Source organism: Neopelma chrysocephalum, unplaced genomic scaffold (assembly GCF_003984885.1).
Source record: "Neopelma chrysocephalum unplaced genomic scaffold, ASM398488v2 Primary Assembly neopelma1_74, whole genome shotgun sequence".
NCBI lineage: Eukaryota > Metazoa > Chordata > Aves > Passeriformes > Pipridae > Neopelma > Neopelma chrysocephalum.
Genome location: NW_020897735.1, coordinates 8,263,104 through 8,289,736, shown reverse-complemented (window position 1 = coordinate 8,289,736; position 26,633 = coordinate 8,263,104). Strand labels below are relative to the sequence as shown.

The following is a 26,633-nucleotide window of genomic DNA, read 5'->3' as shown; positions in this document are numbered from 1 at the left end:
GAGCAATAACCGCTGTTTCCCCCATTAGATGATCCCAGGGGCCCCCTGGCTAATCTGCTGCTTGGCTTCCTCTTCTGCAGCCTGGACTGGGGGTGCACATCAGTGTCATCACCCACACGTAACAACCTGCTGTTGCTCAGCCTCTGCCTGGTTGCCCACGGGTTTCACCTGGAAAGGGCCGTGTCTGGTGTGGGGTTTGTGCCTGACAGGTGCACAGTCCCCAGAGCAGATCAGGGCTCAGGAGTCCTGCCATTGTCTTGTCTCCTCTCTGTGCTCCCAGGCACAGCTGTGGGTGTGATGGCAGACGAGCAGACCCGTCACCAGAGGTGTGGGTGAAGGATGTGAAAAGCAGATGATGATATCTCCAAGCAGCAAAGATGTAGAACGTGGTCACTGAACCTTCTGCTGGATGTTCAGGGGACTTCAGCTGGGCTGAAATAAATGGAAGGCTCGGTTATCCCCTCACTTAGCAGATCTAGAGGTGTCTGAAAAGCTGTTAAAGAGAAATTCCATCTTCTCGGTTGCCTGAGTGTGGAGATGTGTGTGTAAACATCCATGAGCTTCCTCCTGGCCCTCTTTATAAAGGGACAGCAATCCTGAAGGTCCCTTCCAAGTGGAAAGCAAGGGGTTAACTGTAAAAGCACTTGAAAGTTTATTTGGAGAGCAAATACACATTTCTGGCACCCAGAGGGTACAAATAGCCTAATTTTTACTTTCCTAGCTCATGGGAAATCTGGGTAAATGTTTGTGCGAGGAGCCAGGCTGTCACTTAGGGGAACATAGGATTTCCTTTGCCTTGCCCATGTAAGGGCACTCCGGGCACCAGCCGTGATGGATGAGCGGCCAGATGGAAGGACTCACACAAAAATATCCCGCACGAGCCCGGGGGCCGGCGGGAGAGGCAGGGCCGGGTCGGAGGAGCCTCAGCTTTTCCATCGGCCGCCTCCCGCCGCCGTGGCTCGCTCGGGGAGGAAAAGAGGGGAGAGGGCGGCACACGCGGTGCCACCCGGAGCAGCTGCTTAGGAGGATCGCGGGCTGGAATCACACGTATGTGGCTTTTGTCGTGTCTGTTCTGAACGTTTCTTAAAGCTCTGTCTGGGCTGCACCACTCGGCTCAGGCTCTGCGATGCTGTTTGTGCTGGGAGCAAACAGCTGTGCCGAGGATCCGGGTACCCTGTGCTGGGATTGGGAGCGGGATGTGGAGGGAAGGTGGATCCCAGAGGCTCCAGGGCAAGCTCTTGAGAAGCTGAGGTTGGGGGCTGGAGAGCAGCAGCCCCACACCAGGGATGTGTATGAAGGATGTGAAAATCAGAACATATCTGAGCAGCAAAGGTGTAGGACACGTTCACTGAACCTTCAGCTGGGCTGAAATAAATGGGAGCCTCGGTTATCCCCTCCCTCAGCAGATTTGGAGGTGTCTGAAAAGCTGTTAAAGAGAAATTCCATCTTCTCGGTTGCCTGAGTGTGGAGATGTGTGTGTAAACATCTGTGAGCAACATCTGTAAACAACCCATGGGCACCGCTGGCCTGGAAGCTCGGGATGTGCCTTTGGAATGTGCCTTTGGAATGCCAGCTGGGTTTGGCAGGGCCTTGGTTTGACAGGGGCTGTGCTACGGTGGGGTCTGTCCTCAGTCCCACCTGGCTGGGCAACCAGAAAAGGTCTTTTGGCCCTAAAAATCAACAGCAAGATTTGGAGCAGTGGCAGCAAGGTTAAAAATGCCCAGAGGCACCTTCTGCTGCTCTGGTCAAAGCCTCTGCCTGAGTCCAAAGGCAGAAGGAAAGGGAAAAGCATTGGTTAAGTGGGATTCCTGCTCAGTGTGAGCACTGATCCAGGCCTGGGATGACTCTCCCGTGGCTTCTCCTGCTAATCTTTAGTTGTATCCAAGGAACTGTCTCAGTTTAGCACAGGGATGGTCCCTGCAGTGACAGCCTCTTGTTGTCTCTTAAGTTTTCCATTTTCTGGAAGTGAATGGAAAGATGCTTCTTTGGCAGAGCTTGCACTGAACCAGACTGTGTAGCTAATTAATAACCAGTTCCTCCAGGCAGGATTACTGGCTTGGACATTTATCAGCTTCCAAAAAGTCAGCCTCATGGATTGCAACAACTGTTGCTTTGACTGCCCATGGGGATCCTGGCCTTGCTGTTCTGGGAGAAATTGCAGTGGAGAGCCATAAAAACTACAGGGCCAAGCACCCCGTGTTTTCAGAGTGTTTGTGTAGCAGAGAAAAGAAGGAATTCTGCCCTTGTTTTCCTCAGATGGTTAGGAAAGTGAAGCGTGTGGCTCTGGAATGCTTCAGGAGAGCACCTGCCAGCCCACCTGGGTCAGTGGGAAGAGTTTTGGGACCCCCAAAACCGAGTTTAACAAAGGACCCCCGGACGTGCTGAGTGTCCTCCTTGGAAACTGCCCTTGGGTTCTGGCACGGCCGGGTCACCCTTGGCTGGGGAACAGCAAAATAGGTCATTGCCTGTGCTCAGGGCTCTTTCTGCTCTGCAAAAATATTTACAGCATCTATTTGAATCCTCCCAATTCTCCTCCAGCGACCTCTCCCTGACCCCCACGCCTGGTTCCCAAGTGCCGCACGCGATTTGTTTTGGAGCCTGTTAAGGTTTCTCTTGCATCCCTGCCAGACTGGGCTGGAGTGTGGGACATCTCATTCATTCCTTCTCATGAATAAAAACAGGCCAGGAGCCACGTCTGAGCTCAGGTGCCTCTGGCCTGGTGTCCTTCCAAAGTGGCTGGTGACAGAAACTGCAAGAGGAAAGGTTTGGATCAGGTATTGGGAAGAAATTCTTGGCTGTGAGGGTGGGGAGGCCCTGGCACGAGTTGCCCAGAGAAGCTGTGGCTGCCCCATCCCTGGGAGTGCTCAAGGCTGGGTTGGACAGGACTTAGAGCAACCTGAGCTAGTGGAAGGTCCTTCCCAGGGCTGTGCTGCTGCAGCCTGTCGTGGGGATCCTGGGCTGAAGGTTGTACCCAGTGGCTGTGCTTTGACCACCTGGATGGATGTTCTGGGATTCACCTGCTCCCTCTTGATCCTGTTGGTACTTTCTACCTCCATAAGAGGCTGTGACTTCTTTGATGCGGCTGCTCTGTGGCAAAACATGCTGCTTTCCCTTTGAGCCTGCTGCCCTGTGATCTCCCTGGGCTCCTGCAGCTCCTGTGATGTGTCTGCTCCCTGGTCCTCTGCTCTGATTTTTATCTGCCTTTCATCACATCCCTTTCCAGGCTAAAGACTCCTCCTGATCTGTTGGGCCTCTCCTTGTACAAACCACTTTATAACCTGTAGTTATCCCTGGTGCCCTTTTCTGTGCTCTGTCAGCTCTGAAGAGGGGAACCAGGAGTGGGTGTGACTCCATGGTGGGTTATCTGGAGTATAAAAACTTCCCCAAATATTCTGGGCTTTGCCCACCACTACAGCTGTTGGCTTTGGGGCATTAGCTGTGAATTTGGCTCTTTTCTGAGTGCTCATTTGCAGACCTCCTGGTGCCTGTGCAGGAAGCTGATTTCCCCCTCTCCTGTTGGATTAGTTGGCATTTATTGATGCTAATTTTCGTCTGACATTTTACCATTGGGTCGCTCAGTGCCACAAGATCCTCCTGCAACTGTTGACAGTCTGGTTTCAGTTGGACCACCCTGGATAATTTGCAGTCATCCCCATCCCTTCTGAAGCCATGGAATAGCTGAGAGCCTTGTGAGACCCCACAGATGTTTGCTTCAGTGTTCTCTTTCTGTTTGTCTCCTGTCTCCTGCTCCAGGAGACATCTCCCATCACATCCTGGCCCGGCAGGTGCGTTGACAAACCTCCCTCTCGGGGTTTATTTCTGGTACACTTTGTGTTTTCGAACAGTGTGAAAAGACTCTTCCTCCTCCCACGTCCCTCTATTATTTTCTGCTTTCAGTAGCAGGGACTGTTCCCTGTTCTGCAGGGGTCTGCAGTGGGGAGAAGCTTCTTTTCTGTGCTCCATCCCTTTCTGCTTGGAGCAGCCTGGGGCTGTGGCAGGGAGGATTTTCCCAGCAGTTTATTAGCAAGGATTGGCACTTTCTTGATCTTGAAGCCTTTTTTTTTTCACATGAGCCTGGAAGCTCCTGGGCACTGACAAATGTGGTACAGGATATAACAGCTTGGGATGGGGGCAGGATGGTGTCCTGTGGGATATCACAATCACTCCTGAGAATGAGGATTCAGGAGAGTAACAAGCTCTGCCCTGAGAGCATCTCCTTGCTCATCCTGAGAGCTGGGAGCACATACCTTTGCCCTGCTTGCAGCTGCTCCCCTGCCAAGATGAGGGTTTTGGCTGGTTCCCAAGGTGGAGAGGAGGACACTGGTCCCAGGTAAGCTCCCTGTGGAAGGGGAAGTGCCAGGAAAAGCCAGATTGGCCAACAGCAAAAGGGCAAAGGGCTTTTAAGCCTCATTTTAGGAGAGGTGAGGTTTTCTGTCTCGAGGGCTGCTGCGACCTGCACGAGGGTGCACTGGCTGTGATGGAGCGTTAGGATTTGTGGAGACTAAACAAAATCCTCGTGGGAGAACTATAACTTGGCTTCCTGGTGTTGCTCACCATCCCAGCTGCTGGAACAGGGACCTGTGGGACAGGAGGCTGGGCAGTACCTCGTGTCTGTGAGTGTCTGTAGGAATTGTGTTGCCCTCCTTAAGCAGGTGATGGTGGAGAGTTGGCTGTTGGCTCCAGGAGCGGAGCTGGAGGCTGCGACGAGGGAATTGCTCTCTTTTTATTTTAATAATCTGTTTAGGTTTAAGATTTTTTCACGGTTGGTTGGCATGAATCACGAGCCTGGTGTTATCCCTGTGTGTGGCAGCACCCTGTCATTAAAGGCTGGGTGGTTTCCCTGGGGAGTCTGGAGTGCAGAGCCTCTGAAATCCCCATGGGACTGGCGGGGATCGTTTCTCCAGCAGTGTCAGTCCTGGTTGCTTCATTCCTCGGGCCCTGGGGTTGATTCTGCTTTTAGATGAACTTGAACGTGCTCCCAGGCCACCTCACCAACTGTGACAGGCAAAAAATGGGCGATGTCCTTGCTGGGAAAGGACCGGATGCTCCAGGAAATCTGCTCCTCCCTCAGCATAGACCTCCTACAACCAAGATACAGCCTCGGTTGTAATCCATAAATAGCCCGGAGGTGGCCCAGTCAGGAGTTTCCCAGCAGGATTGGTGACCTTGGCTCAGCAGGGCGAGTGTGTTTTGGGTTTGTCCCTTCTTCTGCTGAGGCTGTTCAGGGATGAGATGGTGGGAGTGGGACCCTTGGGGACCTTTGCCCAAGGACTTTGGGATGGAGAGCGGAGCTGTGGCCTTAGGGAAGCAGGGGTTGGTGTGTTGTGCTGTAAGTGATCATCTGAGCTCATTTGCATTCTATTTGCATATTTAGACGGCAGAATAAACCGGTTGCAGGTCACAGAACCACAGAATGGTTTGGGTTTTGAGGGACCTTGAAGATCATCCAGTTCCAACCCCCTGCCACGGGCAGGGACACCCTCCACAGACCTGGTTGCTCAGGTTGCTTCCACCAGACCTTCCACTGCTCCAGGCTGCTTTTTCTTTTGGTACCACTTAGGATTGCCAAGAAAAGATGAGGAGGCCCCAGCCCGGGCTTGAGGAGTGGGAAGTGATCCCCTCACCTGCCAGGAGCCAAGGGTGTGTGGGATGTGCTTTCTCTCCTCATTTCTCCCGGTGTTATTTGGGCTCTGCAGTCACCAGGGACATCAGCATGGCTTGTCTGCCTTTGCCTCTGCTGGGACCCTCCCAGCACTGCCAGGCCTTCCAGACAGGATGCTTTGGAGGAAGGGGATGCCTGTGGCTCACTCCTCCTGGATCCCTTCCCCTTGGCAGGGCACTGATGGAAAACTGGGGGGAGCTGAGCTGCCTCTGCCCCTCGTGTGCTCCCTGTGCTGCTGTGGGATGAAAGAAGAGTGAAAAGGCTTCTCAGTGGGGCTCTGCCTTCCCTGAGCTTTACCTTGGCACACGAAGCATTCATGTGCATCAGGCCAGAAGGGAAGGGGGAGACGTGGGGTTGAATTGCTAATATGGGGTTGTCTAATAAGAAAAACAGCTCTGGACCTGGAAGGTACAATTTCTACTTTTATCTTCTGGAAAATAGCATTTGCCAGCAGGGGAAAGGCTTGTGGAGCTTTGCACTGACTCACTCTTCCTGTTCATTTTCCACGTGAAACACACAAAATGCTAATTTTTCTGCGAGGCCTGGGGTGTTAAATTGCCTGTGCTGGTAGAAAGCGAAGCGATGGGTGGATTTGTCACAGGGCTTGGCAGTCCTGGAGAAGTTTTGGGCAACAGCAGCTCCTGACATGGACAAGTCTGACTGTGGAGATACAGATTTGGTTGCAGGAGTTTAATCTGGGAGACTGAGCCCTTCATGAATTGTCTGTGTGTATATATTTATATATATGTGTGTGTGTGTGTTTATATATATATATATATATTTATATATATATATATGTATGTTTTGCAGCTGTTGTACCCACAAAAGGTGACTTGGGCCAAAGCTGCTCAGAGTAGCTGGAGATAATGACTTGGATGTTACAATGGGCCTGTTCACATCTCTTTGAATAAAAAAGTGTTTAATCCATGGCCATCATACAAGTAACCCCAGCTCTGTGAACGGGGCCAGCGAGTCACTGGGTGACCTCTGGGAAGGGAGAGGGGACGGTGGGATGAGGGTCTGGGGCTCTTCCTCCATCAAGCTGAGCCATAACCAACGATGATGTTGGCTGGTGCTCACAGGGAGGTGAGTGAGGAACATGCACAGCTCTGAGCCTGAAATGAACACCCCAACTCTTCCATGGGGGTGTCCTTGCAGGGAAATCCTGCCCTGGCAGCTGCTGAGTTGGTCCAGAGAAGGGCAGTGTGTGTGTGTGGTGGGACCTGCCCTGCACGTGTGCCTGCCCACACGTGTGCAGACCCCCTGCTCCCCTTCCCTGCCTGGTCTGTGCCCTCTCCTCCGGCTGTGCCTCGGTGCTGTGCCAACTCCTGCCCCTCCTTGCCAAGAGAGCGGTGCCAGCACCTGCTGCAGTCCTGTGTCCCTGTCAGGGGGGGCTGTGCTGCCTCCCAGCCCTGCTCTGCAGACCAGCCCTGTGTCTCCCCACCCACTGGAGCCATTAGGAGACCCCACAGGGATGTCACTCAGAGGGGAAAAAAACCCCCAAAATCAAAAAGAGAGGCGAGAACAACTGTAACCTGGTAACCATAAGAGCTGTGGGAGGAGAAACAAACACGAGATGATTGTATATATTTAAATAACTGTAGAAAAAGAAAGGGCAGAATTTCCTGTATGGCTTGGTTCCCTGGAGAGGCTCTGAGAGCCTGGTGGGAGCTGAGCTTGCCAAGGATGGATTGGGATGCAGGGCCAGACTCTGGTGGAACTCTGTGGCGGGGAGGAGGGGACATGGCACGGCCCTTGGTGTCCTGGGGCATCCTGGCTCCAAGAACCCTCTGGAGAAGTATCCCATCCCTTGAGTGCAATCTGGGCACCATCACCCTACAATGGGCTGGAGGCTCCTGCCCCACCAGTGCCTGTTTGTTGCCCAAAAGGCTCCGTTCTCCTCTGACAACAGATTGTGTTGTGTCACTGCCAACAGCGAGAGGAAGGTCATTCCCTGTGTCTGACTCTTGTTCCACCCTTGCTTCAGCCAGGGCTTGTCCTTTCCATGCCATGAGAGGGGACAGGAGGCCCAGCAGCAGCTGGCTGTGGTGTGGTGTGTTGTGTGCTGGGTACCAAAGCTCAAGGAAAAGTGGCTTTGTCTGGAGGGGGGATAATGTTGATATTGGACACGAGGTACTTGCTTTCCTGGCTGCACATCCAGACTCCCTGGTCATCCTCCTGGGGAAAGGATGGAGTTAGAGCAGATGGCTGCCAGCAGGACCTTGTGCCTCTGGCTTTTTACAGCTTGGGAGTGGGAGAGGAGGGTTTTGGATTGTAAGTTATGCAAGAAGTTGCCCCAGAAGTAGGTTCAGCTGTTCTGTTTGCACACCCCAACCCTTTGAAGGAGGAGAGGAAGAGCATTTCTGGGAGGGCCTTCAGTGAGGGGTATCACTGAGAGCTTTGGAGCTCCTGATGGTGCCTGGCAGGTGTGGGCAGTTACCTCATGCAGGTGCCAGAACATCTGAGTTTGGGATCTGTGATGACCCCGGGCAGTTTGGGATTGGTTTGTGGTGGGAAGCAGGAGGATGCTCTGCGGCTTTTGTGGTGTGCAAGAAAGAAGAAGAGGAACTTGGGTTTTGTCTTTCCTCTTCTTTGACATATGCAGTCAAAAATAATAACAAAAATCTTGAAGTATGTTACAACAGGCTCCCAGCCTGGGGACTTTCCTCTGAGGCAAAGCTGCCTCTTGGGTGCTGGGAGCCCAAACAGCCTCTGGCAGAGCTCTGGCTCAGCACAGGCAGGGGGGTGGGCTGTCACTGGTCTCGTGGTGGCATTTCCAGCCTCAGGGGATGGTGCTGTCAGCACTGAGCCTTCCCTGTGTGTCCTGGGGGGAATGAGCAAGGGAAGGACGTGGTTGTGACCAGCCCACGCACACGAGAGCCGACTGAAGGAACCCAAGGCTGGAGCATCTCCGGGGCTCCGAGGGGCAGCTGTGTTTGCCAGACTGGGGTGGTGACTGGTTTAATGGGAGGGGAGATCTGCAGGAAGCTCTGGTGGGATCCCAGTTGCCGTGTTCCCAGTGGGGTGTCCCCTCCCTGCGTGCTGGGGAGTTGGCCAAGCTGGGGGAGAGACGGTGCCGTAGCGAGAGAGTGGAAGAGTGTTGAGGTTCCCATATGCTGAGCACAGCGTGCTTTTTTGGTGGTGCAGGGTTCTGGAGGAAGGAAGGGAAGGGATGTTAAAAATAAAGCTGCAGTTCTGTATTTAGCTATAAACGACTTCAGGATTATTTTTTTTTTCCAGTAGTATTTGAAGACTGTGCAATAAATGAGCTTGTTCATGAATTTTTTATTTTGTACCACTACGGCTTTGAAGAAGTAGCCAGGTTGCTGTGGTGTTTCTGTAGCTCGGGATCCCTGTGTTTGGGTGGTTGTAAATCCTCTGTGCTGATGTCAGGAGACCCGTGTGAGGTGCAGGAGCACTTTTTCTGAGACTCTGCTGTGCAACATATCTCAAAGTCACTGTGTAAGTGATAAAGACATCTTAACAAATAAGCGAATGCAGCATTTGTCTCAGTGAAGCTTCATCCAGAATGAACAAATGTGCCAAAATTTTAAAATTCTGAATGATTTTGTATGCAAGAATAAGTGAAAATACATTAAAAAATGTAACTGCTGCTGCCAATGGGAGAAGAAACTCGGATGCAGATAGATAGCAGAGATTGTGTTACCAGAGATACTGGTATAATTGGATTTTACTACAGTTTCTAAATGCTAATAAAGGGCAGTGGTAAATATTTGCTTTGTTTCATGAATCTGACACGGGATCTGAGGCCAGGAGAGATGAGTTCATTGATCTGGAAAAGAATCATGTGGAGTTTAAAAGAAAAAAACCACACCCAAACCCCAAAAGAGGAGTGTTTGATATCCAAGGGGATTGGCTGGGTAGAGCTGTGGGCATCCACAGCTCCCTGTGGGTCCAAGATAACATGGACCTGCCTTCCTGAACCCACAGTGGGAGCTGTGGAGCATCAGACAGGGTGGCAGCTCTGTGTAAAGGTGCCCTTTCCACATGGCAGTCAGTGTGTCCATGGCTGTGCAGGAAAGGAAACAACCTGCTCCTTTAAACAGGCACTTCATAATCAGTGGAGATCACTGGGTGTGACAGTCTCCTTCAAACACAATTATAATTGCCCACATTTGGAGTCAGGCACCTGGCTCCCCACTTTAAAGTCTGATTTTAATAAGAGAGAGGATGATTTTTAAAACATACTTTTTCTTCCCCTGAAATTCCAGTTTTAGGATGCTGTCCTGGCCTTACCTCAGCTGGACTAGAATTTCTTGGAGGTGGCCTAGAAACAGTGTGCTTTTGGCCTAATTTATCACAGTTAAACTCTTAAGAGGAAAGGCTTCATTGTGGCTTCTTTTTGTGTGGGCTTAATGTCAGATCCTCCTTTGCAATGTGAGCTGGAGATGGTCAGCTAACTTTGGTATTTATATCACTTAATCCAGAGGGAGTGCTTGAGCTGACAGGAGTTTGGCTTGATTTATCTTAAACACCAAGTTTTGGATCAATGAATACCATGGAATAACCTCCCTGATGCCCCAGGCCCTGCACTGATGCATCACTCAGCACAGAGCCTTGGCTGCACGGTGCATATGGCAGCTAAAAGGAACCGAAAAGCTCTGGGGGTATGGAATTAAGTGGCAAATAACATCAGTGAGAATCATCTGAAGCTCTGAGAGCGAGCTGGGTTGTCTTCTGGGGCTTTGTTCAGCAGAAATTTTTGCATGCTGATTGCTCTTCCGGAAACCCAGGAACAACAGCTGAGCAGGGCTTTGGAATCTGGTCAGCTGGGAGCTGAGTTTGCAGGGGTTTGAGTTGTTAAAGGTAGAAGAAGATCTGAGGAGCCTCAGATCCCATCCCTGCAGCCCAGCAGCAAACCCCTCCATGTCTGCTTGGTGCAGCATTCAGCTGGCAGGAGCTCTTTTGCCTTGTGGAGGGCGTGCTGGAGGTGAAGCTGTGGGAAGGTGCTTGGAATGGGTTGGAGAGGCTTTGGGTGAGATATTTGGAAGTAGAACAGGCAGGAGCTGGAGCCTTGCAAGCTCTTTGCTGCCTCACACCCCGGAGTTACACGTGATGGACAAAGAATCAGCTCACTGCAGGGGCACCACGTCTCCTCTTCCAGGCTCTCCCTGACTTCCCCACTTTCCAGAAAGGGTCTGTGAATTTGGTGTTCCTGTCTTGGCATGGATGAATTTCACTGGTGAGACCAGGACAGAAAGGATCAGGAGCTGTGATCCTGCCTTGTGTGACTGTGCTTTACAGCATTGAATGGCTTTGTTGCCTTGGGATTCTGTGAAGGGAAGTTTCAGCCTAACCCCAATCTGCTGTAATTAGTAGCTCAAACTGACATGGGCAGAGCTGTTGTACCCATGTTTTGGTTGGTAAAGGGGGTTTGAAAAAAGGAGACCAAAGAAAGCCTTTAACCCTCTGAAAGGGCAGTTTGAGAGCTGGTTGAGGTCCATCTCCTTTGTGTGTGCCAGGCAGGGCTGTCTTTGAGCCACCACCTTGGGTCTCTCCCAGCACTGCACTCCCCCATCCCTGGACCAGAGACATGGGCAGCCGAGGGATGGGTGACAGATCCTCCTGGCCACGGCACTTGGCAGCTGGACAGACAACTGAGTCATCAGTGTTCGTGGTTTCTCATTTAATCCTGGGGTTGTTGGGATGATTTAAGTGCCAGCAGTCCAGGGAGGAGGTTGTGCTTCTGCTTCCAGCAGGGGCTGTGGAGCCATCGCCTTGTCTGCCTCCCATCCCTACTTTTCGTGGCGGGGGGAGGCTGGGGGGGGGGGTGGATCCGGGCTCGGCTGGCAGCTGTAGATTATCTTGCGAGCAGTTTTATTTCCTCCCGGCGATTGGGCTTTTCCATTGGCTCCTCTTGCTCTCCGTCGCTCGCCTGCTGAGCAGCAAATGTCCTGTGCCCGGCGCTGCCCTGCGGGGCGCTCCTGCCCACCCCGCCGGCCCCCGGCCTGAGTCCCCGACCCCCCAATGCCCCCGGGGGGAGCTCTCTGCAGGGGGGGCACGGCCGCCTGCCCCGCAATGTAATCGCGGCCGGCGGTGCGGGGCGCGGTGCGTGCGGGGTGCGGGAGGCGCGGGGCCGGCCCCGGGGGAGGTGCCGGGGCGGGCGGCGGGCAGGGCAGGGCAGGGCTCCCCCCTCGCCCCCTCACCTACCGCTACCCCCTTGTCTCCTCCCGCAGGCTCTCGTCGCCCGGCGGCTGCGGCGGCGGGGACGGCGGCGGGAGCCGCAAGAGCGGGGTCATTCTGGACATCGCCGCCCTGAAGATGACGGAGCTGGAGTCCGAGGTGCTGCCCCTGCCGCCCCGGTACCGCTTCCGAGATCTGCTGCTGGGGGACCAGTCCTTCCAGAGCGACGACAGGTTCGGGGCGCAGCGCGGGGGACAGCGGGGTTGGGGGGCGCGGGGACAGCGAGGGGACACGCACTGTCCGGGGATGGGGACACGCACCCGGGATGGGGACACACGCCCGGGGATGGGGACACACTCCTGGGACCCCTGCGCGCTCCGGGGCAGGGGATCCGGAGCTCTCCGCGGTGCTGCTGCCGCGGGCGCAGCCGGACCCCGCCCGGCGCGGAGCTCTCCGCGGTGCTGAGCGCGGGGCCGGGGCGGCCGCGCTGCGGGAGGGGGGCTTTGGGGGGTTACGGGGGTATCCGGAGCCTGCGGGCGTTGGGAGGTGGTCGCAGGAACCGTTGGCATGCCCGGGAGAAGGGCACCGGGATGTGAAGGGGATGGAGGGCAGGGATGCCTCGGACAGCAGGCAGAGGGAACATCTGGGTGCTCCAGGAGGGTGGGATGTGCTGGAGCTGCTGGGCAGTGGGAGCTGTGGGTGTACTGGGCCAGCAGGCGCTGAGCTGTGTGGGTATTCTGGGCAGCTTGTCTGGGAGTCCCATCAGGGGTTGGCAAGGAGGAAAAGGGACCAGTGTCGGGGAGATGTACGGGATGGAGTTGGTGAGGGGCTGGTGGATCTCTGCCATGTGCAGAGTTTAGGAGGTGAGGCTCCTCCAGGCTGTCCTTGCAGCAGGGTGTGCTGATGGGAGCAGAGAAACTCTTAAAGAGCTGCTGGGGTTGTGGTGCAACTCTCCCCTTCTCGGGCTGACCAGAGAAATGGTCTTAATGTGTTGAGCACCAAACCTGCTGTTCCTGCCTGGCCGGCAGGGATTTATGACCGGGTTGAGTGAAGGATGGAAGGAATGCCACGAGTGGCAAGTGCATTCCATGGGCAGAGCAGTTAAATGAAGAGGAACAAGAACCTTCCCTTCAAATCTGTTCATATCATAAATACCCAGGAGCTGCAGTGCTAATGGGGAGTCACTGAGATTGTTATCTTTTCCCACCAATTAATTGTGTGATGCAAACAGAGAGAGATTAAATTCTTGTTGAAAAGAACCCCTTCATTTCCTGGGGAGTTAGCCTTTGGCTAACTGTGTGTTTGGTACCTGCACCAAGGCTTCTGTGAGTCTGTATTAAAAGGCAAATTCATTTTTTATATGTAGCAGTGTCATCCAAAAAAAAAAAAAAGTGAATTTGGCTTTGGAAAACGAATGTGGGATTTACAAATGTTCTGTGTAAGCGTTCCCAACTTTTATAGCTGCGGTAAAAAATTGGTCTGTCTCGAAAATGAGTCTGTGATCCTGAAGGTTTTAAAGCCCAGATTTTCTTAACAGGCACTTAAACATTAATATAGTTTTATAGTATAAAGCGAGAAGTTGATATGAAATTCCTGCTGCAGAAAATGTCTGGATTTCAGAGCAGTTATGCTACGGCTCATTTGGCTCTTTGAAGATTTAATAGTTTTCATTTAAGTATTTGAAAGCATTTTTAATACAGAAGCTGGGAATTGCAGATTATGTTCTTTCTGTGTTTCACTGGTTATACCCCTTAACCTTCATTTTCATCTCGATTTGGGTGTTTCTGATTCAGAGTCCCTCTTTAATTTTAATGTGGAGCTACTCTGGATTATTTTTAAATTCATTAGCCTTGTTTCTCAAGAATTCATTACCCTTATTTCTTAAGATATCTCTGTTTCAGTGGCTTTATGTGTTGCTTTCTTTAGTTGTTTGATTTCCCCTTTGTCTAGAAAATATTGATAATTTCACAGCGTGTTTGGGAATGCAAATTTGCTGTTCACTGGAGCCCTCTTGACTTCCCTGGGAGTTGAGATGAGCTGTAGGCTTTGGGAAATGTTGCTGTTAGGCCTAAGTTTCAGTCCCAAGTCATTAATAACACCAGGATCTTACGGATGAACCAAGCTCAGTGGAGTAATTATAACTAGTACATTAGTCTGTTCCAAACCAACTGGATCAGGAGCTGGTTTAGGTCAGCAGAAAGACAGAGAAAAGCAGAAGGAAAAAGAAAAGCAGAAAGACTTTTTGGCTTTGCTGTGCTTATAAATGATGAGCAGCTCAGAGATGTGCTTTGAAGTGCTTTGTTACAGGGATGTGCTGGGGAAAATTCCCCCATGGAAGCACTGTGGGGAACTATGAATGGTCAAATAGAGCTCATTGGACTCACAGATGTAACACTGAGGGAAAACGCCCACAACACTAAATATCTCATTTATTTATGAAAGCAATGCCTAAAATATTAGTGTCTCAAATATCTGCTTTTGGAAACTTCCCTGGAATGATAAAAGTGAGGAGGTTTCTGGGGTCAGCAGAGGACTAAAAGGTTGGGAGGGCTGTAGGTTTTGCTGCTTCTGGAGCATTAAAAACGCTCTGTTAGAGATGAATTAGTGCATCCTCATCACAGAGGATGCTGAGGAGACCAACACTGGGCTGAGCTGAGGGAATGAGGTAATGCTGGAGCTTGAGGAGATGAGAGCTTGTTGGAACAAGCAGATAATTAGAGAGCTGTGATATGGCAGGAGGAGGGAGCATGTCCAGATAACCTCTGGAACTGAAAGAACTAATCAGTGAATGAGAGGTGGAATAGGTAAAACTGGCTGCTCCTCATTTATCTCTGCTTTTAGGATGTGAAAGGTGAAGCCAGTCAGTCTAACTAGGCAGAGCTTGCTCTCTGGCAGGTAGGCTGAGTGACACGAGCATTAAAAAATAACATTTGGAATGGGCTGTGGAGGATGCAGTAAATTGGCCAGGAAGCAAATAGGAAAATACCGACTGGAAGAGGGATGTGGGAGGTAAATGGATTTGTGGAACAGAGAGAGAAAAACCTAATGACAGGCAATTCTGGAGTTGTCAAGTGGAAGTGCTCCTTCCAGGATCATCTGACTCATCTTTGGAACTCACCAGCACGGGGCACGTGGAAGGCTTTGGGCTTAGCTGGATTTAAACTCTGGGCTTGGCATTTCTGCAAGGCAGGTCCTTAGGTTATAGAAACAGGATTAACTGTCATTTCAGCTCAGAATTTCCAGAGGATACAAATTGCTGTTCAGGGCATGAATCTGACTGATAGGGGCTGGGAGGTAATTTCTGCTTTGGGGAAGGAAGGCTCTCTTTGGGAACGTTGCAGTTCCTCGGTTGTCTGGCATTAATCCCGTCCAGTTCAGAAGTTTCTTTCCCTTTTGGAAGGTTCTGTCAATGTCAATACTGGGAGAAAAAGGGATTTGTTCTGCTCTCTTATGGCAGTATTGAATTTCCTATCTCACTGATGTTTTGTTGACTTGAGGGCAATTCAGAGCCACTGGAATATAACAGTAAAGGCAAGTTAAGATGTTGAGTAACATCTTAAACAAAAAGAAGGTGAAGAACCAGGGGCACAAGTGCTGCTGGTGCCTGGCTGCCCTTTCACATGCCTGGCACAGGACTCCTCTGGGCATGGGAATCCTCTGTGCAGTGGAGGCTGTGCAGGAGTGAGGCCAAGGGGGCTGGAGGAAGGGAGAGGGAGCTGAGCTCACATCCCAGGGGTGCTGCGAGTCTGGGCTCTGTGAGGAAGGCAGGCTCCTGTTCTGAAGTGATACTGGAATTGCTGATTAAAGGCAGCTGAGAAAGCACATCTGCTGAATTGATAAATATTGTCTTCTACCACAAGCTGTGGCATCCCTTTGATCTCTGCTGTCCTGACTAGGGCAGTTTTTGATCGCCTGCATTCTCTTTTCTTGGACGGTGCTGACAGCTGGGTTGGGCCACGTATAAAAAAAGCCCATAAATAAAATTAAATTGTATCTCAGAAAAGTGTCATTAGGAGCTTATTTGTTGCCTAATTTAAATAGCCTGAACACTTTCCAGAAAATCATTGTCAGAAGCCACAGTCCTATTTACAGTACTGAGAAGTAATGGATGTCACTTTGATTAAGTGCATTTTTCTGAGGCTAATTATCAGGAAAAAATCATTTTGATGGATGAGGATGTTTGTGAAAGCTGCTTGTGCAGAAGAATTCAGCAACATCTCTATAAAAATTTTAACGTCTCCTGTTTCAAATCAAAGATTTTTTCGGATGTTACATAACAAAGAAAAGAGACTTTTAACAACTGGGGTGAATTCTTTTAAGTTTCTTCTTCCAAGTTGAATAGAGTCTGAAGACTCTTTGTCTGTGAACTGACATCTGGTCTTTGTCTCTTTAATTGTCACCAAGTGGTGGCTCTAAATCATAGGTCAGACTGTGCTTGGTGTGAGCAAACTGAAGTGCTGCAATCTCAGGCTTTAGGATCTTACCCTGACAGGTTTCATGATAACATTCCCCAAGTGATTTCCTCATCAAATGCATCATTACATTAATGGAGCTGGGCAGTTTTGTGTTCCAGACTCAGGTTCCTTCAATGTGCCTGTGGCTGAATCCCCACTTCACTGACATTTGATGTAATGGGCAATTTTCCTCATTTTATTTGGAAGATGCAGATGCTAATTTGAAAACTCCAGGTTGTATCCAGAAGTTAGAGGCCTTTTATTTCTGTGAAGGTGAGGTAATGGCCAATATTTTAAGTTACTGCAGTGGCTGTTCAGGCTGTAGCATCTGTGCTAGTGAAGGTTTGTACCTGGAATTAGGAGATCCAGCTCTGCTACGTATGTACCACAAAATTCCTCTGGGGAAGACTCTTCATCCCCCAGCAGTTTGATCCCTTGCTTATGAAGCAGGATGAAGGTATTTATTGCTAATATGCATTCCCTAAACAGGAGTGTTTAGACCCATCTCCCAACAGCCCTGGGTGCAGAATCTCTCAAGGGGTGACTCAGTAGTGATGCCTCAGCCCAGCTCCAGACTGAGTAATAAATAACCCTGGGGAGGGTGGTGGGACCCCAAAGTTGGGAGTGTCAGTGTGGCCACTGGAATTGAATTGCTTCTCCTCTGCCTTTGCCACCTGGCAAAGCAGAACCAGAACAGTTATTAATTGGATTAGGCTGTTCTCCTGAGTCAACTCTTTGTCAGAAAGTTTCTATCTGACAGTAGAAGCAGGAGTTTCCTCCTGAGGGCCCTGGGCAGGACCCTGCTCCCGCCTGGAACGATCCTTGTGCTTTGGGTTTTCTTGTATCTGTAGATTTTTTTAAATGACACATAACATTCTTAATTGAGGTTTGCTTTTCTAGCTGTTCTTAAAGGCTGCAGGGATGATTCCTGACGTGGTGCCTTAATTGCAGTGCTGTTTGGAGTTTTGGAAATGGATGTTTCCCTGTGTGTGCTGTTGGTGTGCTGGTGAATATCCATCTTGAGGCAGGTACCCCTGGACATCAGCAGGAATATTAGGAAAGTTATGAAAGTAATAGAGCAAAGAAGAGATGCAATTCTCTTACAATTATATCTGTTATTTTATTTTAAAAAATGGCCATTATTCTTTTCAGGGATATTGTTTTTACTGTCAGGAAGGGGCCCTTGTAGCAATAAAAGTAAGTGCACGTAGCAGGATGGTGGAACGAGCAGAGGTGTCCCTGGAGTGCTGCAGAATGTACAGCTGTGCCCTGATGAAAAGGAAGAACAACATTGATTTTCAGTTATTTAGTGCAATTTAACACTATGGGCTCAGATTTCCATCCTTCCCTGGGGTGTTTTATTCCCATTTATTTACATTCCCTTTGGTTTCTTTTCAATTTATTGGGCAAATGGGCTTGAAAGAGAAAACAGCATTTCAGGTTCTCAGAGACTACCTGTCTGAGTGATGGGGAGAGCACGAGCAAGGGGGGCAGAGGGTCATGTCCCTGCACCTCTAGCAGAGACTTGCAGTGGTTGAGGATCTGGTTTTTTTTTGGTTTCTCATGTGTGGAAGGGCAAAGGGAAAGGGAAGGGCACAGGGAGGAGTGACAACCCTCACAACCCAGCGCTGAGCACTGGTGGGCACATTCCCAGGGGAGCTCCTGGGGGCTGGCATTGGCCTTACTCAAGGAAAACTGAACACGTTGGCAAAATGAATTGTTTTATTCCCCTCCACCAGTTGGACAGGACACACCAAAAGTCCTCATTGAAAAGAGTCCTGTGAAGGGAGTGCAGAAGGACATGGAAAATGTTGGAGTCTTGGTTCCTGCCAAGGTTGACTGGGACAAATCTCCTTCCACGTGTTCTTGGCGTGAGACTGAACCCGGGTGGGGACATTGCTGGTTGCTCCAGCTGTGCATGGCCCTGGGTTCTCCTTTCTGCCTGGGGCTCCTTGGAGCTCCTGTGCTGCTTCAACCTCCTGGGAAAGAGCAGGGAACAGGAGTCAGGAGAGCCAGGAGGAGAAACTTTGGTTGCAATGTGAGATCTTGGCAGAGATCTGCAGGGACGTGGGTCGCTTTAGCACCAAGGGAGTGTGGTGAGTGTGAGTCTGTGTCCACAGATCTGCTGAAGCAGTGATGGTGTTTGTCATCCCAGCAAAGCCCTGTGCCTGCAGGAACCCACGGGGGAGTTGTGTTGCCTTGGGCGAGGGTGAAAGGTCAGGCTGACACCAGCACTGTCACCGCTGTGCTGTGGTGACAGCACGAGAAACAACTTGGCAGCTGCGGCTGTAATTGCGGGGAGCGCATTAAATTTTCCTGCCATGTTTTCCCACTGCTTTATCTCGTCACAGTTGCATCTTTGTTCCCAAGGGGAATAATTTACTGCTCTTCTGAAGGTGGTGCTCGTTGCTTTTCCTCTGCACAACCTGTTCAGTGACTGACTGTGTGTAGGGAGTGTCAGAGCTCAGGCATCCCCCGCTCGCCGCCTCAGGGGAGTCGGGGGCTCGGCTCCTCCTGCACCCAGCCCTGTCCCAGTGCCAGCCCTGTCCTAATGCCAGCCCTGCTCTGGTGTGAGCTGCTCTCTCACAGGCCCCTGTGTGGCTGTGGCCAAAGAGATCACAAGCAGAGCTTAAATATCTTGGTTAATAAGTCCCCCCATGCGTTCCCCTGTAAGGCATCTCAGAGACTCCTTTAGTGGTAGACTGTGCAGCAGAGGGGTTCAGAGAGGAATAAAAGGCTGAAACTTGAATCAAAGCATCTGTGTTGCTGAGAAGTTCCACTGAAAGAGAGGGCTGATACTCTGGTGTCTATTTTCAGTGCTGATTATCAAGACAGATGTGAACACCTTGCCTGTGAAGCCCTGCAGCAAGTGCAGATTTCCCTGCCATGCTGCATTTGCCTCTGCTCCACTGGCACTTGCCTGGATCTGTAGCAAAGATGAATGTATTAATTTGCAAATAAAATACCTCATATTCCTCCTGACTGACAGCTCAGAGAGTGGGTCATACAGGCTCTGTGCAAAGCTCCTGCCAGCTGCCAACAGGGCTGTGCTGCCTGGGAAGGGTTGGCAGTGCAAGGGGAAGCAGCAGCAGCCTCCCAGTCCCCAAATCTGAAGATTTCTTCTATTATCAGCCTATTGACAATAAACAAAAAAATTATCCTCCATTCTTTCTTATCTTTCAGCTGGTTCAGAGTTCAGATTTCATTGTTACTTCACACTCTGTATAAAATAATAGCATTGAATTTCATCTGCTCCCTGATCTTATTTCTTCTCTTTGTGTGAAGCATTTTGTTACTATTTTAGCAAATTTATGGCTGTTTTACTGCAGGGAGATGATCAAAGTCCAATCTCCTGGAGAAGGCAGGTCCCTGTGGTGACAATCTCTGCTCTCTGTTCTGTCCCCACAACACCCTTGTGGGTGTCTTAAGATCTCCCCTGCATGGCCAGAGGGCTGGAAGGAGGTTTTCAGGGTTGCAGGTCCCCTGATAGGCTTTAGCATGGCCCCTTTAATTATTCTAGGTTATAAATAATTGATAGTGAAGAAGTTTGTGGTGATAGAGTCGAAATGCAGGGTCTAAGTCTTGGTGGGACAGAGAAGTTGTGGATGTTAGCACGTTCCTAGCAGGTTGGAATTAAGGAAAAGGTGTGTTTTCCAAACTCTTCAAACTCAGAAAACTTGTCCCTTCAAGCAGGAGGCCTGGAGTAGTGAGCAAATCACTGCTTGCAAGCATTTTAAAGAGTAGTTTTCTGTTCCAAGACTAATCAACCATGTGGTGCAGGGACAGGAGTGCTCTGCAAGGGCCATCCATGGCTTTCTGGAAGAACTCCAGGAGCTTTGAGTTGGCTTTGCCTCTCTGGACTTGCACGGGGGCCACAGTTGCTTGGTCTTGCGTCTGCTTTCCTCGAGACAGACCATCTGGTTCTCTTCTGCTCATCCTTCTTCAGGAGACAGCCTGGAGCTGTTTGCTGACAGTCACACAGGACATGGCAGTGGTGTTTTGTGAGTGGAAGGTGGAAAGCAAAGTTTAAGACAGACCCAACATGTTGGGATTGTGACATCTCCAAGGCAGTGGCTCTGTGGGCAGTTCCCATGTGCTGGGTGCATTCCCTCTATTTCAGGGATGAAAGTCTCTCACCTGTGTGAGGTGTGTTTTCCCTGTGTTTTTTCTGTAATTTTTCCCCATGGAACAGGCAATGGACAGGGTGCCTCTTGCTCATGCTCTCCCCGATCCAGTGCCATTGTTGTTTTCCCTGCCTGGCTCTCTGCAGCAGTTGTGTGGGTGTGCAGAAATGTGTACCCTGATGAACAAGTAGCCACTGCCACAGCCTTCAGGTTTAGAGCCGGGCCAGGGCGTGGGCGCAGCCAGAGGGAAGGAAGGAAGGAAGGAAGGAGGAATTGTGCAGGAGGACAACAGCCCACGCTGTCAGCTTGTGAGGTCAGCTGGGTGATGTAAAGAGTGACACAGCAGTGAATTCACTGGCTGAGGTGAGTGATTGGCTCAAGGGCAAAGGCTGAAGTGTGGTGAGAGGGGGAACACAGGGTGAGGTGTGCCCCGGTGAAGCCAAGAGGTTCATTCACCTCTTCCCTTTGTGCTGTTGCTGTTTTGATGAACTCAGGTCTTGCCTGATGCGAGCTAAGAAATAGCGAGGGTTGGGTTTGTACCTGGCTGTGTTTGTTTGTGCTCAGAAATAACCTGGTTTTGCTCAGTGTGAAACTGCTGCTTGTAAAGCTGGGCACTGGTGAGGTGCTGGCTGTCCCACGGTGCCCTGTCACCCTGTCACAATGTCACCATGTCACCATGCCAGTGTGTGCAGTGTTATGCTCCAGTGGCCTACAGCTGCAGCTCCCCTGGCTCTGGAGCTGCTGCCAGCTGTGGTGTGAGAGCAAGGCTAAGCCCTTGACTCTTCCCTGGGGAGCAGGGCAGCCTTTTGCCACCCAGAGAGGGCTTTGTGCCCCTGGATGGGTGTTGGGTGTTGCATGAACTGATGGAGAAGAGCGTGTGTGTTCACTGTGGTCAGTGCAAACCTCAGGGTGTCCATCTCGGGCATGAGCTGCTTTCTCACCCCTGTGGCATCGCTGCCCTGACCCGTGTGGGGCTGCCAGTGTCAGTGCCTGGCTCTGTGTCCCGCTGTCGTGGGATTGCCGAGCTGGATTTCACGTCTCCTGCTGCCAACAGTTCCTTTGTCACAGATGATTTTTGCTCTGCTCTGCCACAGCACTGTGGAGGGGCCCTCTTGAGGCCAACACGCACATCACTCCTGTCCAACACCTCCCCAAATCCAGGCAAACTGTCATTTTATTGTTCTCTCCAGGCCTCTTTGCTGTCACCTGCCACCGAGCTTTTGGTTGTAGCTTTGCATAAAGCTGACTGGTGTGGGGTGTTTGCGTGTGAGGTGTGCTGACTGTAGGGTGTGGGGGAGCAAGGAGGAGGTATGTCCATGTCTCCTGCCTGGGCAGCTGTCCCTGTGCTCCCCCTGCCACAGCTGCTCTGCCGAGGCTGGAGACTGGGATTCTCCACCCACCCTGGGAACGTGCGAGGGTCCTGAAGAAGGCGCTGTCATCCTCCTCTCTGCAGGTCCTGAAACTCTTGGAGTTAAACGTGGATCTGCAGGTTGTCTCCCCTTCTCTTCAGGTGCTGCTTGTGCTTCTTCCCTTGCTGTCCATTCCCTGGTCCTGGTTTGCAGAGGACTGTGACGAACCTGTCACTCTGGTCTGGGGCTTGTCCCTCTCCTGCACCGCTGGGGATGGACAGGGGTGCTTTGTGCTGTCGTTCTCTGCTACAACAGCAGGATTTTTAGAAAAGTTTCTCTTAAAGGTGAGGCAAAACCCCATCACAGCATCTGTGATCGACCTGGGTTGGGGATCTGCAGGATGTTCAGTTTGGGTGGGGATGTCTCTGCGTGGTGAGCCCGTTCTGCTGACTGTGTCTCCCGTGGGTCCTTTCCCACCTCCGTCGGTCTCTGGGCTGCTCAGACCCTCTCTCCACCCCTGGGGTTGGTGTCTCCTCCATTCCTGAGCGCCGTGGATCGGCAGCTCTGCCGGGAGGAGCCGGGGGAGTGCGCTGGGGAGGCTGCGGAGCGGAGCCGGCACCGCACGGCTGTGTTTGGATTGGTGGCTCTGCCGCTCTTCCCGCAGCCCACGCGGGCTCCCGAGGGGCGGGCGGGGGGCTCTGCAAATTTAGCAGCTCCCTTCAGGCGGGGAGCTCTTTACTTTTCGGGCTGTGGGCAGAGTCATCGAGCCGCGCTGTGCGTGTCTCATTCCCGTTCCCGACAAGCCGGGGGTGACTGTCAGCAAAGTCATCGCTTCGCTCGAGCTTTGCTGCAGCGAGTTCCTGACTTCAGAGCGGGTTTATTTCGGAATCGGGCTTTCCAAATTCCAGGCGTGCTGCTCACAGCCCTCCCTGAGTCTGGGCCTTGGGTCGGTGCCCCTGTGAATCCAGCAGCCTTGGTGGGGTGTCACGGAGCTGTTGGAGCATGAAGCACCAACACCATGGCAGGGTGGCAGGTATGTGCTGTCTCCCCGGCGGCAGGAGCTGTCAAGGAAAAGGTCTCCTCCGTCTAGGAGAGAGAGGAACAGTTCTGGGGGAGCAGGTGGTGAAGATGTTTAGCAAATGTCAGCTTGAGACCTTGCCATCCTGTGGGCAGGAGTGACATTGCTGAGAAATGTGTTATCCTGTCAGAGAGCAGCAAAAAATCCACCAGTTAAATGTTTACGAGCAAGGAGGGCCTTTGCCAAAAGTGGGCGTTTTTCCACCGGGGAGACTCATGGAGCTCCTTGGAGCAGTGGGAATCCTGCTCCAGCACATGTAACTCTTACCACTAGGGCATGAGCATCTGGCCAAGCCACGCTGCCTTATTTCTGAGTGCCTTAATCGTTCCCCAGAGCAGTTTAATTAGAGAGTGGCCTTTTCGCTGCGTGCAAGTGCTGGTTGGTAGGTGAGCAAAAAGCAGCTTAACCAGAAAGGGTTCCTGCAGACGGGTGCTAAATACAGCTTTTCAAAGCTAAAACCCTGCCTAAAACTTCTCCTTTCAGCCATACTGTGCCTGTGGTTGCACTGCAGAGACTCAGAGAAACTCGTTTGCCCGGTGTCCACATGTCGACGCGTGAAGGGTGTAATTGCATCCGGGCTGAAAGCTCCGCATGGGAGTATTGTTTGAAAAATTCCTAATTTAATAAAATGGGTGGTAATTGGCTCTCAGAAGAGAGTTTAATTGAAATAATTGGCACGGACACTGGCGTGCTAATTTGGTTTGGTATTTCTAATGCGCAGTCACGGTGTTCGTTCAAGGACAGAAGTGGGTTTTAGGTGGTGCCCGTATTTCTCAGCAAGAAGTTACAGCTGGTCTCTGGAAAGGCATTTATTTGAGGAAGCTATTTAGTCACCATTTTTGAGCTTGGAATTTTGAAGATGGATTTGCCTCATTACAGTTTGATGCAATTACTCCCACGCTGCTGAGACTGAAGGCCTTCTCTGACACTTCAGTTCCCACTTCAGATGACTTGAGATTGGTCTTTCTAGTCATCTGGAGCAGCTCCTGGCACAGGGACATCCCCTTCCTGAGGTGCTCACACACACATATGTGCATGAATGTGCTCACTCATGTGTCAGCAAGAAAGGGGATGTTCATGTTCTCTGTCCCTCCTTTCATCCCTGCTTGCCTGAGGTACCTCAGGATACACCAGGTCAGTGAGTCAGCACCATGAGGTTTTTCCATGTGGAGAAAGACTTTACAGCCCCATTCCAGCACGGAGATCTCCCAAGTTGCCATCCCAGAGCTGTTGTGCAGGGACTGCATCTGTGGGGTCACTGTCAGTGTGAGGTGGTGACACAAAGGGCCATTACAGCTCATCAGCCTCTTCCAGGGCTGGTGTTCAACAATTTTTCCTTTTTGTCTCCCTCCAAAGTGCTCTTAATGCTCGGTATTGTCACTTTGTTTGGATTCTTCCCACACAGTATCTGCACTTAGAACTGCCCAGTGCTGATGGAGAGATTTACTGCCAGCAGCTATTGTGTGAAAATGGAGAGGAAAACCAATTTCTAGTCGGCTCTCGTTAAGGTCTCTGGTGGGAAATATTTCTTTCGTGCTAAGAACTTGTAAATGGTTTTAGTGCCGGATGCAGAGCTCTGTGGCTCAGAAATGTTCAGCCTCCCAGGCTTCAGCAGCACAAATGTCTCTGCTTTACAGACGTGTGCAAACCACCCTGTGCACGTCCGAGGGGGGGATTCCTTCCTGATGGAAGGACTCCCAAACTCCAGGGACTGAGCAAGCGAGGGGAGCACGGATCAGGATTTTAGCAGGAGGGAGAAGGCAAAGGAGGGATGTTCCTCTCTGTTGCAGGGAATGATGAGAGACAGATGAAATGCATGGCTGGATGAGTCCCGTGCCCTTTCCCAGCGTTGTTTTGATGTCCTGGTGTGATCCCCCGTTCCCTTTCGAGGGAGGATGATTCATGGAAGGCACAGAGGGTGCTGCTGCTCCAGCGTGTGTTAGTGAGCCCAGGAGAGCTCCGAGATCCACTCTGGGACCCGATGGCTGCTTTTCTTGAGAAACTTCAGAGAGCTGGAACAAATTATTCCAACTTTTAAGGCCTTTTTTCCCCCCTAAGCTTTTTTCTCTCTGTTTTCCACTAGCAGATTTTAGGGAGAGAAGGAGCACAGCTGAACCTGCTGGTGCAGATATTAACATAGTCATGATAGAATTTAATTTTAATCCTGTTAGGCACCCTCAGTTATCAGGGAGTTTCTCACTTGGTTTAATGGACTCTTTTTCCACATGATGAAGCTGCAAGGTCTGATACTTGTTATGAATGTCTGTTTATTAAACCATCTTTTGTCCTAAAAGCTCCTGCCTGGCCAGAATGGATATAAATGGAGAGGATGATGTTTGCAGTTCAGTCTTTAAGGAGACATTGTGTAAAAAATTGCAGCCTATTCCTTTTAAATTTTTTTTTTTGTGTCTTTGTGTGAGAGATGAGAACAGGCCAAGACATTTTTTTCCCAGTGTGCTTTTTACTGTAAATGTATGAGGCAGTCAAGACCTGGCACCCGTGAAACAGCATCTGCTGTCACACTGACTCTCCTGGAGAGGATATTCCCTTCCCAACAGATGAGCTGGTCATGGAAGTTGAACCAAAACCTGGTGAGACAGGATAATAACTTGACTTAAGGTCTTTTTCTGTGGCTTTAGTTCAACTCTTTCTCCTGGCTGGGCGTGCTCAGCACAAAGGCAGCACAGCTGGACAGGACTTTGGGGGAGAATTTCAGGGTTTTTTTTGTACAGAAGAGGCTCCTGGAGCCTCTTACATCAGGGTCATGGAATTCCACACAGTCATTGCCCACCTTATTTTACTCATTTATTTCAGAAGAACGCCACAGGGGTAGATACATGGTGAAAGGACTCCTTGTAACTGCTGCATTTAAGGCTTTGGGGAACACTGTACCTGTTTGTGGTGGTGCTTTGGATGGCCACAAGGAACATTCCTTTTCCTTTCAATGCCTTGGTGCTGACCCCTGCTTTTGGCTGAAGGTGTAAAGAAAGAGATTGTTTGTCAAGATTCCCAACAGCATCTGGGCACAGCATGAGCTGTGGCTTGGGAATTGCACATCCCCTGGGTGCAGGTGACTTGGGAATTGCACATCCCCTGGGTGCAGGAACTCCTGTCTGGCAGCAGAACTCTCAGCTGCAGCACAATGTTGATGGGTAAGCAGATTTTTCTCATTGAAGTTAAAATAAGAAACGTACTTGGAGATCAATGGTCTGGTACAACCCCTTGTTCTAGTCCTTCCCACACACCCTGATGAGGCTGTCACAGACTCCATGGAGTTCATGCCTCATTTCTGCAGCACACTGTGAGTTTATCTTTATATGGGCTTGCCATTTTCTCTGTCTTATATAATGTATTACAAAAAGAATGGTGACAGAAGGGAAAAATGTCTGGGAGATGGGACCTGGCATGATCCAACGACCCTGGGGAGGGAAAGGAAATTTTATTACCTTGAGACATAATTGGCAGAGCTGATGGAGAACCCCAAAGCCAGACTTTGTCCTTTGAATGTCGATCATTTTTCATGGAATTGTGGTGGGCTTCAAAAAAAAGAAAGTTTTAAGAAAGTTTCTGGGAGCTGAAATTCTCCACCTTTAAAGCAGAAACTCTCAGTGCCACGTAATAAGTGAACACTGCTTCGTGTTTCGTTACGATTTTAATACTTCAGAAGTGGAGTTGCCACAAAAATGACATGCCAAAAAAAAAAAAAAGGCTTGGAGTCCTTTAAGACTGCAAAGTGGGAATCACTTTGGCATTTTGAAAGTCTCTGTGAAATTGCTTCCTGGTGAGCTCTGCCAGGGAGCCCAGGGAGGTGTTTTGCAGCAG

At 50.7% G+C, this 26,633-nt stretch overlaps 1 protein-coding gene across 7 annotated transcripts in view; it reads left to right on the top strand.

Annotated features, from left to right (window-relative positions):
- KCNT1 (potassium sodium-activated channel subfamily T member 1) overlaps positions 1–26,633 on the top strand; it is an 80,340-nt gene that overhangs the window by 1,916 nt on the left and 51,791 nt on the right. For 5 of the 7 annotated variants that reach the window (XM_027687631.1, XM_027687632.1, XM_027687629.1 and 2 more), the window contains exon 2: positions 11,860–12,039. In XM_027687631.1, coding sequence (XP_027543432.1) covers positions 11,860–12,039 — 180 coding nt within the window. Of the gene's footprint in view, positions 1–11,219; positions 11,294–11,649; positions 11,704–11,859; positions 12,040–26,633 lie in introns of those variants that run through there. The other 2 variants (XM_027687634.1, XM_027687635.1) reach the window with 2 other exon arrangements.